This window comes from Lynx rufus, unplaced genomic scaffold (assembly GCF_022079265.1).
Source record: "Lynx rufus isolate CCGP_SWC_20201006 ecotype Redwood Valley unplaced genomic scaffold, mLynRuf1.p SCAF_8, whole genome shotgun sequence".
NCBI lineage: Eukaryota > Metazoa > Chordata > Mammalia > Carnivora > Felidae > Lynx > Lynx rufus.
In genome coordinates, this window is record NW_025814896.1 from 103,103,746 (window position 1) to 103,123,413 (window position 19,668).

The following is a 19,668-nucleotide window of genomic DNA, read 5'->3' on the forward strand; positions in this document are numbered from 1 at the left end:
GGCTCTCTGCGCAAAGCCCACTTGGGATCCTCTGTCCCCCTCTCAAAAATAAACATTAAAAAAAAAAAAAAAGGCAACATTGGGGACACCTGGGTGGTTCAGTCAGGTTAAGCATCCAACTCTTGGTTTTGGCTCAGGTCATGATCTTGCAGTTCATGAATTCGAGCCCCACGCTCTGTGCTGTGGAGGAGCCTGCTTGGGATTCTCTCTCCTTTCTCTTTGCTCCTCCTGCTCCCTCTCAAAATAAACTAACTTTAAAAAAAAAAAAAGGGAACATCAGGTGACTGGACAGCTCAGTCAGTTGGGCATTCTGACTCTTCATTTCAGCTCAGGTCACGGGCATGCAGCCTGCTTGAGATTCTCTCTTCCCCTCTGCTCCTTCCCCACTAGCTCTCTCTTAAAAAAAAAAAAAAAAAAAAAAAAAAGCCAACATCTATTCTCAAGAAACACAGGCCAAGGTTCTGTCAACCACATATCCCTGGCCCATATCAGACATTACTATACATGGAAATACAAACTCCCTCTGGTTTCTTCCTAGCTTTTGGGGTTCCTCTTCCCCAGACCTGGCTGCTCTTCCTAGAGAAGCACATTTTTGATTCAAGTATTTTTTCCGCTGTTCTCTCCTGAGCCAAGGTGAAATGCCGAGGAAGGTTACTATTCTCCATTTTATCACAGGGAAGATAGGATCTGGGCTTGTGTGAGGTCATATAGCGCCAGGAGAGGAAGCCAGTACCAAAACACAAGAGGGTCTCCTCCAAAACCTTCAGTTCAGAGATTAATGCTAGGTTCCCCTTTACCATACATAGCCTCCTCCCTCCTTCCTCAAACAAAAAGTTTCAAGACCACTTTCAGCCAGTCCCAAAGGCTAAACTGATGTTCATTCTCTACTAACATGTAATATTGGGAAAGATACGGTTCCCCGAACAGATTCTATCATCTGTGAAAGAATATTAAGACCTGTTTGAAGAAATCTTGAGGATTAAATGTATATAAAAAGCTGAGCACAGTTCCCGACCTTAAATGGTGAACGCTGACTGAGCCATTCTATGGCATGTATCCAACCAGTGATCTAATCTCTTTCAGGCATAGGTCAAGCAGGCATAACTTCATCTGCTACAGTGTAGCTTCTCAAAAGCATCCTCCTAAAACTTAACTCTCAGGACAGTAACTATCTACCTAGTTTGCAAAGCAATGCACTTTTCACTAACTGTTCTGACCAAGGGTAAAAGAAAGGGTCAAGACTCAAGAACAGAGAGAATTTTTAAATAAGCTGAGCTACACACCACACCCCCCATCTGTCTTAGCATCCTTCATAATAGCAAAGCTAGGAATAAATATTTAGTAAAATAGTCCATCCAAACAGGAAAACAATGAGTAGATTTATACATGCTAACATCGAAGTGTCTAGGTTGTGCTATTGAAAGGAAAAATGGGGCACCTGGGTGGCTCAGTAGGTTAAGTGACCCACTCTTGATTTTGGCTCAGGTCATGATCTCAGTTTAGGAGTTTGAGCCTCGTGTCAGGCTCTGTGCTGACAGCCCAGAGCCTGCTTAGGATTCCTTCTGCCCCTCCCCCAACATGCGCTTGCAAACGCCCCCCCCCCCAAAACAAATAAATAACCTTTAAAAAAAAAAAAAGGAGGAAAAAAAAGGAAAAATGTCAAATAGTTAAACAGTGCCTATGGAGTTATGTCATGTATATTCTGGGATCCCAAGAAACTTAACAGGGAGGAGTGGGGAAGTTTAAGTTGGTCGGTAGTTCTCATTTAAGATATCCACACTCTGCTAAGAATGGCATAGGGCTAACTGATTTGGAGCCCAGATGCTTCAAATATGAACAAAAACCATGAGAACAAAATTTTCTAAAAACTGTAGGCTTTTTTATTCAGTTAAGAGGTAGACAGATGAACATGGAAGGCTGTCCCATTTTACTTGCCCAAAGTTCATATTCCACTTCATTCATCCATCCCACACTGCCAGAAATCTTAAATAACCACAACTGCCAGAAGGCTTTTTCTTCCTACTTCTTTTTAGCAATAATAGTCAATGAATTGCTTGCAAAGAAGTTACTACTAACTTAAATCTTCACCGTGTCCAAAGAACCTCGTCCCTATAAGAAGTTCCCACATATGCCAATGGAACCTGCCACTACCGGACAGGAGGGCAGAGTACAAACGGCTCTATTTCTCTAAGAGACTACAAGGGAAGCTTCAGTTATGTTTCTGTTGTTAAGTCCCTGTGCATGTTAGGGCAGAAGCTGGTGAAACCACCAAAGCAGAGCACACTGTGTCAAATGGCTCTGAATGGTTTAAAAAAAAAAAAAAAAAAATCACAAGTTATCTTCAGAGACAACATTAAAACATAATGGAATTGAAGCCTGATACAAAAAGTAGAGAATTATGTACAGGAATTCACAGCCCAGAAGGAAAAGGGACCTTAATAGGAACCAGTGGAAACCTGGCTATTTTACATAGCTAATTTTGAGACAAGTCATATTTAGCACAAAAGCAATTATAGCACAAGTAACACTTCCCTCCCACAGCTCCCAAACTTTAAAAAGACTCTTGTCGGTCTTCTGTAACACTGTGATCATTCTTCAAAGGAGCAGGAATGTGTAAGGTGGCCCCAAACATTGACAGGAATTTTAATCTCAAACAGCTTCACGCTCAGAGGATGACATATTTGAAGACTGCCATAATAGCAGCACTGATAACGCCAGAAATGGGGACTGTAACAAACCAGGCCATAAAAATGTTGCGGAAGAGTCGCCAATCAACAGCCTTTTTGGATCGGAGCCAGCCAACAGATACAACAGAACCCACCTAGCAGAGAAAGGGATCAAGGAAACTGATTAGTAAAGGCCAATGGCATTTTGGTAACAGACACATAACCTTATTTATGTAGATAAGGAGCCCGAGACTGCTGGATGAGACTGATTCCATCAAAGATGGTTTGTATTAAGAAGATTACTAATAAGAAGATAAAAACAATATAAAAATCCAACCAAGTCTGTGTTAATTGGGGTAAAATAGGAGAACACTTCCTTTTTCTCTTCTGAGCTACTGGAATTTAATCAACTACTTTAATGAACTACTTTAATAATATTGAACCACTTGGGGTGCCTGGGTGGCTCAGCTGGTTAAGCATCCGACTCAATCTCCGCCTCGGGTCATGATCCTGCAGTTCGTGAGTTGCAGCACAGAGCCTGCTTGGGATTCTGTCCCCACCCCCCAAATAAATAAACTTAAAAAAATATATTGAACTACTTTAATAAGAAGTTATTTTCAGTTTTAGGTTTTCCAAATATCATTTCAGAGGGAGACAGATATTAGACCTCATAGCCAGTGACCTGGAGATATCCCGGAAAAAAAAGGATAACTGACAGACTCCATCTTTTTAAGATCAACCAACTTAAATTGCCTTAAGGAAGCCAGTTTCTTCCTCTTCCCACAGTTAATGCATGGCCATCACGCAAAGTCTGAATTCAACAAGTTTCTTCATACTTTGATTCGGAGAGTCTCTGAATATATTCTTTCCATAAATAAACTGCCCTTCAATGTCCAATAAGCCTCAAAGACTTGCTAACCAATACAAAAAGGGCTTTTGCATCATTTGGGGAAAGCCTACATCATTTGCTTAAATAAGCATACTAGACCCAAAAATTGTAAAATGTAATAAGCCTTTACATTCTTACAGTCTCGTCCTAAACTTGTGAACTCTTCAAGACTCCAACTGTATAAAACTTTCTAAACCACAGTTTCACACTTAAAAACTCTCTCCATATTAGAGCCATTCAACAGACACAATATGTTTACTTACTTTACAATGCGTTGTACTGATGGGAAGACCAATATTTGATGCGATTACCACAGTGAGGGCAGATGCCAGTTCAATACTGAAGCCACTGTAAACATAGAAAGATTAGTTGTCAAGAATAGAAATTGATATTTTAATAAGCTAACATTATCTCAAAGTTAACACAATCTTACTGTGCTCTCATACTCGGTGACAAAACCTTCACTACCAATCTTTAATTCGCTATAGCTCCTGAAATATACTTTAAATCAAGCTCTCGGGGCACCTGGGTGGCTCAGTTGGTTGAGTGTCTGACATCGGCTCAGGTTGTGATCTCACAGTTTGTGACTTCAAGCCCCACATGAGGCGTGCTGTGCCAGCACAGAGCCCACTTTGGATCTTTTGTTCCCCCTCTCTCTGTTCCTCCCCCGTTCACACCCTCACACTCAAATAAAACACTAAAAAAAATTAATAAATCAGGTTTAGGCGCCTGGGTGGCTCAGTTGATTAAGCATCCAACTTCGGCTCCGGTCATGATCTCACAGTCCGTGATTTCGAACCCCGCATCGGGCTCTGTGCTGACAGCTCAGAGCCTGGAGCCTGCTTTGGATTCTGTGTCTCCCTCTCTCTGACCCTCCCCTATTCATGCTCTCTCTGTGTCTCAAAAATAAATAAACATTAAAAAAAAAAATTTAAATAAATATATCAGGTTCTCTTCCCTCTTCTCTAATGTTTTGAGGTTTTAAAGTTTTCTGGAAGCTCATTATTAAAGTTTGCACTTTTATTTTGAAGAATTTAATAATCAGTCTCAGCTCCCAAGTAAAGACAAAGTATACATAGCTATTCACACACACCTTTCTCAGAAAAGCTGTACTGTTAAGAAACCACTGGAAATGAATATTTGACCAAAATTATGTTTAAGGGCCAGACAGTATGTAAAACCTAAAAGTTCACACAATGAGAGTAACATCAGGAACTTATATAAGCTTGGGTTACTTTAGATGAAGAGTTGTGTGGTAACACTACACAGTACTATGAACCTTAAGAAAATGAGCATTAATCTTTCTAAGACCTGCTTTGCCAACTTACCTAGAAGGTGTGATCGGTGTCAGATCTTTCCCCATGGTCTGGATAACTCTCCTTCCCCAAACCCACAGACCAATACAAATACCAACTCCACCATAGAGCAGAAGCCATATCGGTGTTGCCACTTTTGAAGAAACATCTCCTGTGTCATAAACCAGATATAAAGCAACCAGAGGACCGATGGCATTGCTGAAAGAAAAAAAGAGGATGAAGATGATTTTTCAGGCAGAACTAGAATTTCGCAAGATCCAGTTTGCTAAATGACCTACTAGATTATTCAAAGCAAAGCTGGCAAGCTCATCCAAAAGAAATAAATGAAACCCCAACATACACAGCAGAAGAAAATAAAAGCTGCTCTCAGAAGAATCCCATGCATTTGGTGGCCTATCTTCCAACAGGTAGCCTAAAAAAAACGCAGGTTCCAATGGCCAGTTTACAAACCACAAGACTAAGGCTAACAACTAAGTTATCACAACAGTGATTAAGTTTTTCATCTTACACTCAGAGAATTTACTATCAAAGAACTGGATCCTATCTCAATAGACAAGACCATTCTTTGTAATCTCTCTAAAGAAAAAAATTGTACTGCCTGTTTAATAAGTCAATAACTCCTCTGACCTCATCCTTTTTTTTTAAAAAAAAATTTTTTTTCCAACGTTTTTATTTATTTTTGGGACAGAGAGAGACAGAGCATGAACGGGGGAGGGGCAGAGAGAGAGGGAGACACAGAATCGGAAACAGGCTCCAGGCTCTGAGCCATCAGCCCAGAGCCTGACGCAGGGCTCGCGGGGCTCGAACTCACGGACCGCGAGATCGTGACCTGGCTGAAGTCGGACGCTTAACTGACTGCGCCACGCAGGCGCCCCAGACCTCATCCTTTCTAGACTATTTAGTGTCCCACGGGGTGGTATGAGCAGCACAACCACAAGCAGAGCCTTATAAAAGGGATAACGTGATATAAAAATAGAAAGTGTGGTGGGGGGCACTTGGGTGGCTCAGTAGGTTAAATGTTCAACTCCTTTTTAATTAAAAATTTTTAAACGTTTTTATTTTTGAAAGACAGAGCTCAAGCAGGGAGGGGCAGAGAGGGAGACCCAGAATCCGAAGCAGGCTCCAGGCTCTGAGCCGTGAGCACAGAGCCCAATGTGGGGCTGAAACTCACAAACTGTGAGATCATGACCTGAGCCAAAGTCAGATGCTTAACCAACTCAGCCACCTAGGCACCCTTAAGTGTCTGACTCTTGCTTTGGCTCAGGTCATGATCTTATGGTTCCTGAGTTCGAGTCCCATGTCAGGCTCTGTACACTAGCCAGGAGAAGCCTGCTTGGGATTCTCCCTCTCCCGGGCCCTCCCCTGCTTGTACTCGCTTCCAAAATAAATAAATAGGGGTGCCTGAGTGGCTCAGTCGGTTGAGCGTCCGACTTCAGCTCAGGTCATGATCTCATGGTTTGTGGGTTCGAGCCCTGCGTTGGGCTCTGTGCCTACAGCTCGGAGCCTGGAACCTGCTTCTGATTGTGTCTCCCTCTCTCTCTGCCCCTCCCCTGCTCATGCTCTGTCTCTGTCTCTCAAAAATAAATAAATGTAAAAAAATTTTTTTTAAATAAACTTAAAAAAAAAAAAGAAGAAAAAAAAAAAAGAAAAGAAAGCGTGAGGCTGAGATTCCAAGTCAACTGACCTGACATCATTTCCACCATGGGCAAATGACCCAAAGCAGGCTGTCAGGATCTGCAGGAACTGGAAGAGGAGAGATACCTCCGGTTTATCTTGGTCATACCATTCTTCTAGAGAGCTGCTACTTCCTTTTCTGTCACCCAGACCCATCTCTGCCTTGACACTCATGTCCATCTCAGATGCCGAGTGAATATCAGACACAGCATTGCAGTAACTGGTGTAACTATCCATTCGAATTCGCTTCTTGCTCTCCGCGTTAGGCCATGTCAGCTTCTCCATTTCTTCACCTTTCTGTTCACCTTCTTTGGCACGGAATGAATCCAGAGGCATGCCACAAATTGCCATGGTGTAGGAAGTATAGCTATTATTGCGCCTCAAGGGTTTGTCGCCAGAGTCTCCCATGCAGTCTCCCACCTTGGCGAGATGTAATTTATGCAGCAGCTCTTTGTATAAGCCAGAATCTTTATGCACGGTATGATACTGATAGTGGCCACTGGAGTTCATCTGGTTACTGACGGCTTGATTGAACTGAACAAGGTTCCCATTAGGCAACTGAACTGCTCCTGGCCAAGACCAAAACAGTCACATTAAATACAAAGACCCATCAGGTCCAAACAGTGAGCCCCCTCACCAGTACAGGTAACAAAGTAAAACCCTTATTTTCCCCACTAAGAAACCACTCACCATTCATGGCGCTGTCTATGCTGGTTTCCTCTTTCAGGTCCACACTGGGAAGCCTCTCTCGCTCTGGAGCTTCCTCCAAGTCTCCAAGTTTGAATGAGACCGTTCTCTCCTCCACCACAGCCCGGAGGGGCACAGTGGCAGATCCTACCTCAGAAACGGGACTCCTGGTTTCAATATCACTGACAGACAACTTTGTTTCTTCATGGTCTTCTTTCAAGCTATTCTTTTTTTCCATTAAGGGGCTTTCAGAAGGACTAGACTTTATTTCTCCTAGAAAAAACGGGGGATTTTTGTTTGGTTTGAACCAAACTAACTTGTTCCCCATCTCCCCTTTCCCCCCACCTCAAAAAAATCCATCTCAAAAATATATTTCAGTGAAAATTCTGGATAATATTCCTGTCTACTTCATTTGCCGTATCTCCTATCTTTCCTTTGCAAAGATATAGCAATGCTTCAGGGGTCACACGCTTTTTCAGTAAAGGGCCAGACTGTAAAATATTTTTTTAGGCTTTGTGGGCTCTGTTGTGTATTCCTGTCCTTCACAAGACAAAGATTGTTGTTTTACAAGGGTAAAAACCATTCTTAGTTCCCTGCTGACCCATTCTGAGGTGAAAGATACCTCAAAGCATGAGGCTGACAGACTGAAAGTTTAGACTGCATCTAGTTTATGTTCTTTTTAAAAAAGGAATGCCCCCAAATTTCAGTCCAGGAGTTCAAGTAAAGCAACAGAGCTCAATGCAGGCAACTAAAGATGACAACTTGAATTCCCACCTCCTGAAACAGAGATGTGCCTTATGGTTCTACCTTATGGTTCTAAATGCCATGACTACACAGGAATATTTATTTTCTGCCCATCCTACCGATGCCCAGTATGTTTACATGTTCATTCAGGCATCACAACTAGGCTACAGACTAGGACCGAAAACATTATCAAGACTTGTATCATCTTCTCCCAGACTGGGGGGAAAACGAGGTCAGAAAGTGGTACAAGCCTCGTTCCCACTGTGCGCTCAGCACAACCAGACTAGCAAAGACCAGAGCCTCTCAGAGGCATCTCAGTGCAGCTGCATGACGCAGCACTCTTCCTAAGGCCTCTGCAGTCTGTGCATCCGTCCACTTCCAAACAACAAACTTGAAATCACTAACCAAGCATTTGCAGATAGAAAGGGCTGAGAAGATTACTTTAAAAGCTCTCAGCCAGTAAGGAAATGAATACAAGGTTTAAATAAGACTGATGCTAACCAAAATTTATTGTATTTAATTATACTCTACTACCGTGTGATAGTAATGATCTAAATGATTCCTTCACATTAACACTGGAAAATGTCTACCTCTAGAATCTGTGCTATAATTCTGAGAATTAACCAAATCTAAAGTCAGATATAAAAATGTGACTTAGCTTTACAGGCCCAAATCTGAAATTACACACAGAAGTAGTTCAGATAAATGTTTCTTGAAAATATTTTGTATCTACTCCTTATTTTATATTAAGATATCCTCACACTTCCCAATTAATGTAAGCTACATCTCTATATATCTCTGTCACCAGCAACTGATGTACGGTAAAAAAAAAAAAAAAAAAAAAAAAAAAAAATTACATTAAAGGCCCAGTTTGCCCCTAGCATATGTCAAAAATCTCTTATAACTAGGTCTCAGGTCATTTCAAGTCAATAAAAACAGTTTGGGCAGGGGCACCTGAGTGGCTAAGCCAATTAAGCGTCCAACATCCACTCAAGTCATGATCTCGCAGTTTGTGAGTTCAAGCTGTGCATCAAGCCCAGTGTCAGACTGCTTGGGATTCTCTCTCCCTGCTTCCCTTCACCCACTTGCACGTGCTCTCTCTCTCAAAATAAAAAAAATTAAAAAACCTAGTCTCTCTCTCTCAAAAAAAAAATTAATAAAAATTTAAAAACCTAGTTTAGAACAATAAACCCATATTCTGAAATCTCATTTAAATGTGTGACTTCGCCAATCTACCCAAATAGTGAGTTTTTGTACACAAGAAGTTAACAGACACATTGCCAGTTAAAACGATCTGCTACAATTTGTTACTTACGTTCAATTTTTCTCTTCATCCTGGGACATACAAAGAACCAGACGATAAGGGCACAGAAAACTGCACATCCCACCGAGATGAGGATGGTGCCCCACAGAGGAAGTTTGTCAAAGCCCAGCACTAGGAGATAAAATGGTGCATCTTGAAAACCCCAGGGCGACAGCCCCCTGCAACAACGTGTAAACCCTCCTCGGGGGGACTCTGGGGTTCCCCCCAAGCCAGCCCATCACCCTTTACAACTGCTGCCAGCCTTAGGTCCACAAGGTTTATTGTACTGACTATACAAATTCAGGAGAAATCCAATGGTCATCTGAAACCCACACCTCCACCTCTGGCCCACTCTCCACACCTGCTGGATTCAAGTCCCCCAAGTTCCTTCAAAAACTAGCTTTTTTTCCCTTTTTTTGTTTAGAAGATAAGGATTACTATACTCTGAGGATCTGCAACTAGCTATGAAAAAAAGGAAGCATTCCACTCCCTAGCCTCCACATGGTAGCTGCCACACATTATGTTTGCACATACAGATTTTAATGTTAAAAAAGGGACCCTAAGAATCACATTTGTCATACTGATAAAATTTTCTGTGGAAGTTAATCGAATCCATTGTACTAACCTCCAGCAAAAACCTTTAACAAGATTATCTCTTAGGATACATTATCAAACTAAGATACAGAAAACCAGAATATTATCTATCAAAAGATAAGGATAGTTCAAAGGACCATCTTTCACAAAAATAGTTCAGTGGTAATTTCATTAACAAGGCATATCTTAGAGACATGCCTACTTTTCACATGGCTTTGGGATCATTAATATCAGTCCTCATGTGCTTACCCCTTAAATGCCAATAGGCTTCAAGCCACTAGCCTATACTAAGGACAGAAGCAAAGCACTACAGAATTCTATTTAAGACTGTAAGATGTTATAATGATCTGTAGTTCATCCACAAATAGCTTGGCTACCTGCAGTTCTTTTGCTTTATTCTGATAGGAATAGATTACTTATAAAATGGAAAATCTATTGCCCCCCAATGATTAATATTTAAAAATCAGATGTAACCGTGGTCCTTTCAAAACTAAAGTCCTATAGTGACTACAAATCCTTCCATTTTAATTCCTATCAATTCTGACCATGTAGTCACACAAACTAAAATATACATGAAGCTTAATTAATCTCTATCACAGTTTAAATCTATGTTACAAGCCAAAAGGGGAAATGAGAAAGGGAAATTTTTCTTGTAAATGATCCACAAAGAACAGAACAAAAATATCCCAAGTTCCTTTTTCAAAAATGATTGCAAGTTTAAGTTTCTAATTTCACTGAACTATGACCTTTGCCGCTACCAGATAAAACATCTGTGCTTAGAGTGTCACAGGAGACTTTAGTTTAGCATGAAGAACTCAATTTAAAACATAATTGGAAATGTAGCATGCAAGCTTTTCTTTGCCTGTACCATTTGGTGAGGAGTCTGGTATCCCCTAAGTAAGATCAATATTCTCATAAAGTTGTCCATTTTCTTCCCTAATTATTCCAAGAATAAAGACAAGGTTAAAAATACTTAGCTAATTCCATTTTTGGCCAGTGACTTACTACTTCAGTGAAGTTTAAGAACCAATTTACAATCCATTAATCAGAAACCAATTTAGTGGGCTCCAATGAGCATTAAAAAAAAAGCTAAAGAGAAGTATCTGAAAACATGAGGACACAGCACATAGTAAGGGTAAGTAGCTTCTAAATACTATTCTAGTTTTCTTTCCCTCTCTCTCTGTCTCTACGTGCACATATGTCTTGGGCAGCAACGTACAGTGTATTTTTTCCAGTGGGTCACAGTCAAAAGATCAAAAGCCACTCGCCTGACCATCAAGTCAAAAGACCCTAGAGAGCGAACCTGAACTGATAAAAAGCAGGTACTGTCAAGTTACAAGTTAGTAATCTTTTTCAGTTGCTAAATTGAACATGGATCATATTTTTATCCATGCTTTGCCTTAGTCCCAAAATAAAAGTAATCATCTGAATCTTTATATCCTCACAAATTATTTTTCCTCTTAGCTGCATGAATTTCTTCTTCCAAGTGCACTTAGATCAGGTGTTTAAACATCCCAACTCTTCTCATTCAAGCAGATTCAGGGAAGTAAATTTAGTGCTTAGAAACAAAAGTAGCTCCATTTGGGAGAGAAAAAAGAGAATATCCAGCAAACCAGTCCTAAATGACTGATTATTGAAGACCAAATATAACTAATTACTCTTCAGCAGTTGAGGTCAGTATCAATTCCAGTTATTTTTAGCACAGAAAGGAGAAAGGGAGGGAGAAGATCATATTATCGGTGGATCCTGTGAAGACTATAAAGAGTAAAGGTCTGTAGTGATTTAGAATCTGAGCAGGTCTCTTTGGTTGAAAAACTATCTAGGTTAACTCAGCATACACTAGCCTGCAGCCTTCTGAAATGGGCGCAGGCCAGCCACCTTCTAGGAGATTTCAGCCCTGTAAAGCAAAAAGGGGTAAATTGGGCATTTAATGCAAGTCTTATAAACAACGTTAAATTCACATTTAAATATTTTGGTATGTACTTACAAGGTGCTCCAGTATACATGATGGAAAAGAGGTTTATTCCAACTGTGCAGGCATAGAAAACTGGCAAAGCTCGCAAACCATTAGGAACGGGATCTGTCTAAAAAAGATTATCAAGATCAGTATCTTGAAAGGTGTTATAAAATTATGTTAACTAACTTGAACTTAAATTAAAAAAAAGGGGGGGGGTTAAGTTAACTCATTTCCATAGAACTTTGTAAAAAGGGCAGGTTCAGGAATTACATAAGGCCAGTTAATGGTATCCATAGTAGTAGGAAAAGCCCAGTTGGCCTCGCTCCTGAAAGTCTCCTTACCAAGGCTGATCTCATCTTTTACATCTACCTGAATTTAAATTTGTGTTTGTTTTAGGTTTTTTTTTGGGGGGGTGGGGGTGGGGGGGTGCTATTTCTAACAAAGTCACCTACACCAGTGACTGGTAATGTCTCAAATAATGTTTCAATACCCAGTGTCCTAAGGTACCCGATTGTCCAGATGTAAATCCGAGCATACACCTGAGATGTACTATACATTTGTAAAGGATATCAAGAAATAGACTATGAGATGTCAGGACATTTCTCACCATGCCTGCAAAGATTTCTTAAAATCAAAACATGTAGAATTACCTGCAACAACAATCTTATCTAGACATTAACAAATACACCACTATTAATGACTTACCAAAGAGCTAAGATAAAAATCAATTGTACACTAAGTTACCTCCTCATTCAACAGACTGTACCAAACACCATCCTGGGCACTAAAATATGGGAGTGAATGAGAAAGTTCCTGCCCTCAGAGAACTAACATTTACATTCTAATACAGAATAATGTAAAGTAGCAATAAATGCTATGAAGAAAATAAAGAAGGGTAAGGAAGAGGCAGTGATGGAAGGCAGAACACACTGGGAATTATCAGTGGAACAAAGACACAAGCCTGGTAAGTCAACAAGCCATGTACATACATGGGGGGGGGGGGAGGTGGGACACAGAATATTGCAGACAGAGATAACAGCAAGTGTAAAAACCCTGAGGCAAAAACTCAGGAATTGCAAAGAGGCCAGTGTGACTGGAAATAAAAAGAGCTCCACTTAGAACAAATGTGTATTAATTCTACAGGAAAACACCCAGGTCAAACACTTAAAGAGAACACAAACTTGAATATATGGGAAGGCTAAACTATGAAGATGTTATCCTAAAGGTTTAATGCTGTCTGGATAGCAATCCAAAAGAAAATCTTGGGAAAGAGAAAGATCCAAAGTGCTTCTAAAGCTTCTAACTAGGATAATCAACAGTTGGGAAGAGGGAGATAGTGGCTGAAGACAAACACAACAGAAGAGAAAGGAAAGATGCCATTCAAAATCAGTAGAGATGGGCCCTCACTGAAACTTTGAATTTTAGCTTCCCATGAGGTGCCTGGGTGGTTCAGCTGGTGAAGCGTCAGGACTTTTGATATGGCTCCGGTCAGGTCGTGATCCTACAGGTGTTGAAATCAAGCCACAAGTTGGGCTCTGCTGGGAGCCTACTTGGGATTGGTCTCTCACTCTCTCTGTCCCTCTCTCCCGCTCTCTCTCTCAAAATAAATATTTTTTTTAAAAAGTTGATTTTAGGGGCACCTGGGTGGCTCAGTTGGTTAAGGGTCCGACTTCAGCTCAGGTCATGACCTCACAGTTTGTGAGTTCGAGCCCCGCACTGGGCTCTGTGCTGGGCTCTGTGCTGACAGCTCGGAGCCTGAAGCCTACTTCAGATTCTGCGTCTCCCTCTCTCTGTTCCTCCCCCACTCGCACTCTGTCTCTCTCAAAAATAAATAAAGATTAAAAAAAATTCAAAAACTTAAAAAAAAAAGTTAATTTTAGCTTCCCTATCCATACTTTAAATATATATAAACACATCAATAAATACACAAATAAATAAGTGCTACATACAGAGAAATAGCCAAAATAAAAATGATAGCCTATACCTAGAACTATTCAGCATCCTGGAATAACTCAACAGTGTGGGACACACTCCAAGGGCAATCAATAAGCTATCAATTCATAAGATCCCCCCAAAATCAAAACCCATTAGGGATCTATAAACATTATGTAGGGACTTCTCTTAACAGATTTTCAAATACAATTTGGTAATATGGTATCAAATCAAACTAATTAGAGTTGAGAAATAATAGGTTTTATTTTATTTTTCTGGGTTTTATTTTTCTGTACAGTCCAATTATGTATTCCCTGAGGTAACCAGTATTTAATTAGTAGCAGGGAAGGTAGTGAATGAATGATACTTGTGGTTTATTATGAAACACAAGCTCATCATCTTTTAAAAAAAGGCAAAGTTCATAAATCTAGGAACTTTTACTCCCTCCAGACTCGTCTCGGTCACTCGCAAGAGATAACCAAGGCTAACAACTTTATAAGATTTGTATTACTGTATGACCCATCTAACTACACACTTGGAACTTTATCTGGAAATAATGTAAATATCTCATCATCCAGTCATGTGAGATGGGAAGGGGGGGCGGGGGGGGGGGGGAGTCTTGGTAACTCCCCATCCCCAACCAGAATAGTTCATTGTTTACATACTGGATGTTCTGATAAGCCTCTAAAGAAAAAGGCTCCTCTGAGTTTGAAAAGATGTCCTAGATTTAATGTGATTCCTAACAAAAGGGAGACTGCTCAAAGACCCATTTTTCTCTGACTAGCATTTAAATAATAGGATAACTTTCCCTTTTCCCCCATTCCTTTATTGCCCCTAGCCTTTAAGGAGAAGTACCTCATCTCCACTCTGGATTTTCCTACTAGACTACCCAACACCCTTGGCACAGACATCAGAAAACAGAAAATTTTAAAAAAGCAATTTTAATGTTAATTTCCAAAACAGAATCTTAAGTTGAAAAGCAGCTTAATGGTCAAATATTCAGACTTTAACAGCCAGTACCCCCAAAGGTTACCAGCATAAGGATGTTTTGAGATTTAAAATCGAACAGTAACCACAACTATTCACATTCATCACCCAAAAACTCATTAGCAGATTGGACACAAGACTATGATGGGTCACAGGGAGGACAGGGGAGTTTGGAGGTAAAAAAAAAAAAAAGTCCTCAAAGTCAATACTGCTAAACACTATTCCAATCATTCTTGATCATGCTCTTATCCTCATACCTACATAAAGAATATATTGTTACAAAGGGAATATATTTAACTCCAGCTCTCAACTGTGGGTAGAAAAATTCCTGCCATGCAGTTCTCAGATGAGAGATACCGAACACCTAAAAATCCCTCTTTGCACCTCAGAGCACCACCATTTCCCCTCCAACAAAGAAGACAAGTTTTATCTTGAGACATACAAAGCCTCTCCAGAATCAGAACAATCTGCTTCCCAATAAATAATCAACAAAGACCCAGTGTAAAGTTTCATAAAGCAGGAATCCATAATACAGGATCCTATGTATTCTCCTTGTTCTCTGGTATGGAGTAATCTATATGGCTCTAATAAAAATACTGAAAAATCTGATCTGTCACTACCAGTAAGCCTTGAACCTAAGCATCATGTTATCTATCATATGCTACAACAATTCTGGGGATCCGGCGGGTAGCTCATCAAATCTGCTTGCTAAATAAAACGATATCAAACTTCAAGTCCATTAGTAGTAACAACGAACTATTTACTCTCAAATTCTAACCAATCTATAAATATTTCAATTTTCCAAGTATTCAACTGCTATATTCTGGCAGACTCAGGTGATAGGAAAGAACAATTAATGAATCAATTTACCATAGTGTTTCTACAAAGGCCCAAAACCTTCCCTACAAAAGCTTACAACTAGACCGAACAAGTGGGTCTGAATATATTCTTACCCCTTGGGACTAAGCTACCTATCTCTCTTCACTCAGATGTCTACAGTTTAGGAGCATTTTACAAACTTACAATGGGCCGTTAAGAGGCATTCACCTCAGAAAAAGGACAACTTTGTTTCCTCAGAAAAATGCATTTATTCTTACCAAGTAATTCAGTCCAGTGACAACATCCCTTGTCGTCTACATTTATTTTGGAGCCAGCATCAGACTTCTTGATAAAAGAAATGCTATTGGGTCCCTCAAAAGGGATTTTCAATTGGACAGGAAATTAAATGACTGTCTGGAATTTTTTTTTTTTTTTTTGAGGGCCAAGGGAAAAAACAAAAAACACCTTTACGGGCTCTTTTTACCCCATCTGGGAAATTAGAGTCAAGTCACTGTGAAAGATAGAGTCCCCACCCTGAAGCTTGTAACCTGGTTATGCTAATCAGCACGACAAAAGTTAACTGCGTGGAAACCCAAACTACTCAATTTAACTGTCGACTAAAAAAACATTATGTCAAGACACATTACGACTTACGAACCCCAAGCTCATAAGTCAAAATGGTCCAAAAAAAAAAATAATAAGTCAAAATGGTCCATATACGTTGATTTAGAGAAAACAGTAATCTACAAACACCTGTACAAAATCACCCTGAATAAATTTCCTTATTTTTTCATTCCCAGCTTCTCCTCTATTTCTTGGCACACCATATATTCAATTTTTCCTTCCTGAATGCATTCTGGACTATCGAAAACTTGACTTTTTCAGAGAGCTCAGCAACATACAAGAGGTGTACTGAACACAGATGTATTTTTTAACTTCCCAAGGCCACACTAATCACATCTACAAGAAGGCTAGCAGTCTGAATACCATTGAGTGTGACCCACCAAAGGTCATAAAAGAAAGATTACCTTACGGAGGATGAATGCACGAACAAGGAAGAATAAAATTCCAGACATGATACCAGAAAGCAGTGGAGAGATGAACCAAGACATCACTGGAACAGAACACATTAAAAAGAAAAATGTCAACTAATGAAAATCAGGAACCAAAAAAACTTTAAATTTTAGTATTCCATCTTCAAAACTTTCCATCCCTCCATTTTACACCATTTATTTCATACAATGCCATGGCAGCACATGACAAGAATAAAAATTTAAAAAAAAGCCATTTAAAATTAAACATACCAATTTTTATCAGTTCAGACCACTTGACACCCTCCTGCCCCTTTGCCACAAGGGAGAAACCGATGGTTGCACCAACAATACAATGGGTTCCAGAAATGGGAAGCTTCAAAAACGAAGCCACTAGTTGCCACACAGCAGAACCTGAAACACAGGCAAGTTTTATTAAATGGCAAAATTCTCAGGAATGCAGTGCCTTCCGAAGAAGAAAACCTGAAAGGGAGAGCCCAAGTATGGAACCACCCACTTGCTCACCCGCCACCAAGGGGGAATACATAAAAAGAACTTACCAAACATAGCACTGACAGAGCCGGCCATCAACAGCTGTTGGGTCGAGTTGTACATCTCCACGTCGATCAAGCCCTTCCTGATTGTTTCGCTCACTTTGGCTCCCAGAAGGACGGAGCCCACGGTTTCAAAAATACTAGCTAGGATGCAGGCTTGCTTGAGGGTCACTACACCTGAGCCCACAGCTGTACCAAACGAATTTGCTACATCATTGGCTCCCACGGAGAATGCCAAGACAAATGCAATAATGAAGCCCAGGATCAGCATCCATAGGTAGTCCATCAATGGACCAGAAGCAGCAGTAGCAGCAATAGTACTGGTAGTCAGCGTTGCCCCGGTAAATGCCATTCTCTAGACTAGTGGTTTTTATTAATTGTAAGAGAATTACTGAGCGGCTTTCAAGATGTGTAAACAGAATATGAGGTATCAAAAATGCTATAATAAATAATATATATTATATAAAATTAAATACTGTAAACTACGGCACAGAAACCGAGCTGGGGAGTTACTGCTATACGCTGCGTATGAGCATCTGTTGTCTGGGGTTTCTTTGGCTCTGGAGGGCTAAAAGCAAGTAGAATTCCATGGCGGAGAAGAGAAAGGACGCAAGTTCATCCTGGGGGGGCGGGGAGAAAATAACAATAGCAGCGCGCCCTTGGGGGAACCCTTGCGGCGCCCCACGAGGCTGGGGGCTCCGGCCTTGTCCTCTGGCCGCAGCCCACCGGCCCCGGCCCCGAGCAGGGCGCGCGAGGTGGTGGGCACGTGGCGCCGGGGACCTCCTCGTCAGCGCTCGCCCAGCCCGGAATCCCCCACCCCCACCGCCCGCCGCCGGCCCGCGCGCGCCCTCCCCGCGAAAACCGGAAAAGGGCCGTTCCCGCGCGCGCCGCCCGAGGACCGCCAAAAAGGCCCGCGGGCGGGCGGGATGGGGGAGGGAGGCGAACGGTAAGGAAGCCAGAATCCCAGTCCGCCGCCCACGCCGGCCCACCAGACCGCCTCCCGCTCGACGGCGTCGGCGCCTGGTCCCGCCGGGAAAGAAAGCCTTTCCAAGGTGGCGCCACCACTCACCAGAGGAAACCAAGGGCCGAGCGGAAGACCAGACGCGCAGGCTGCGGCGGCGGCACGGACGCACGCACCTGTGGTCGGTGAGCAGACGGCCTGGGGCGGAGGCTCGGGGATGGATCGACAGGGCTGGCGACCCACCCAATGAAGCACCCGCGGCGCCTCAGCGGCAGAGAAGAGAAAGCACGCAGCGCGCGCCGGCAGCCATCACTCTGGCGGCACACGCCGCCGGCCGCCACTTATAGCCGGCGCCGCGACCCGCGTGACCCGCAGCGCCTCGCCCCGGCTCCGGAGCCCCGCCCCCGGGGTGGTGCAGCCCACGCCTGCCCGGCGTGCCCAATCGGGTGAGCCCTTCGGCGGCGCTCATTGGCCAGACCCGCGCCCGCGGCCACGCCCCCGGCGGGGAGCTTGTCCACGTGGGGAGGGCCGACCCCCTTTCTGCAGCCTCGCCCTAGCGTCCGTGTAGCGTCTCGCCGCTCGGGTTAGTTACTGGTGGAGGCCGTAGGGGACCCTAGCTGTGCCGCCAGAGGTCGTCGGGCCGACTTATAGGGGCGGCGACCAAGGTCATTCCTAGTTTCCCTTTTGCGGGCCCCATTTCGTATTGCTGACCGCTTCTCAAGCCTTCTTTTCAGCTTACTTAATGACCTGCCGCGTCCAGAGGCCACACCTGGCCGAGTTCCCTCCCGCCGGTCCAGTGACGCTGAGGGGGAGCTCGAGCCCTCTGGCTCTGGATCCAGTCTTGGCACGTTGTCGCACCTGTGACTTGCCCTTGGCCAGACAGGCACTGGGGGGGAGGGGGGGAAAGCTCACGTGGTCGCTTTGCTCCCGCAGTCATGCACTTGGGAGAAAACGGAAAGAGTGAAGAGTCACGAGAACCAGGTTGTCTCCCCGATTATAGCGCAGAGCCTCAGGAAGGCTGTGGGTCATTAATTTCCCTGTAGTGGACCTGTGTTTTCTGCGTGGTGGCTGTGGCGCTGGGAGGAAGGACAGTGCTTCAGATTCAAATCCTGACTTCTTGCTGCAGTGTGTCACCTTGAGTAAATTCCAGATCTTTCAGACTGCATCGTCACGAATGTAAAACGTTAACAATCAGTACCTACCTTGTGGCAGGATTTAAATGAGTTAACGTGGGCGAATGAGACCAGAGCTGTGTAGGCACCGAACTCTAATTTCCGGTTTGCTCTTAATGTAAAAATGCCTGTTTTAGGATGTAGGAAAGGGTGAAAGGGGATGTTCTCTTTGCATCCCGAAGCTTTCCTATTCTTTTGACATAAAAATTGATTTCTGGTCTCCTACAGGGTATATAATGTAGTTTTGACATTAATAAGATTTGCTGTGCACATTTGAGGGCATTCTGTTGTGCAGCTTAAGATCAAAAGTAATCATGCCTGGAGATTAAAGTCGTGGTTTCTTGTCAGGGTTGTAGTGAGATTGAAGAATTTCACCAGAAAT

At 42.4% G+C, this 19,668-nt stretch overlaps 1 protein-coding gene across 1 annotated transcript; it reads right to left on the reverse strand.

Annotated features, from left to right (window-relative positions):
• Positions 1-1,862: 1,862 nt before the first annotated feature.
• Positions 1,863-18,418, reverse strand: SLC20A1 (solute carrier family 20 member 1). Its single transcript, XM_047068688.1, has 11 exons — positions 18,223-18,418; positions 17,160-17,773; positions 16,873-17,013; positions 16,597-16,682; positions 11,861-11,957; positions 9,292-9,411; positions 7,236-7,505; positions 6,556-7,114; positions 4,884-5,069; positions 3,819-3,903; positions 1,863-2,821 (listed from the first exon to the last, which is right to left on the reverse strand). Exons 2-11 carry the CDS (start codon positions 17,503-17,505, stop codon positions 2,666-2,668), a joined length of 2,046 nt encoding a protein of 681 aa, XP_046924644.1. The 5' UTR covers positions 17,506-17,773; positions 18,223-18,418; the 3' UTR covers positions 1,863-2,665.
• Between the last annotated feature and the right edge of the window lie 1,250 nt (positions 18,419-19,668).

Excerpts from the sequence above, each read along its gene's own strand:
- SLC20A1 (XM_047068688.1), bottom strand. The coding sequence starts at position 17,505 with ATGGCATTTACCGGGGCAACGCTGACTACCAGTACTATTGCTGCTACT. Across the intron at positions 11,958-16,596 it reads GTGCATTCATCCTCCGTAAG|ACAGATCCCGTTCCTAATGG; the intron begins GTAATCTTTCTT and ends AATCTTTTTTAG. Across the intron at positions 3,904-4,883 it reads ACACCGATCACACCTTCTAG|TGGCTTCAGTATTGAACTGG; the intron begins GTAAGTTGGCAA and ends CTATGTTTACAG.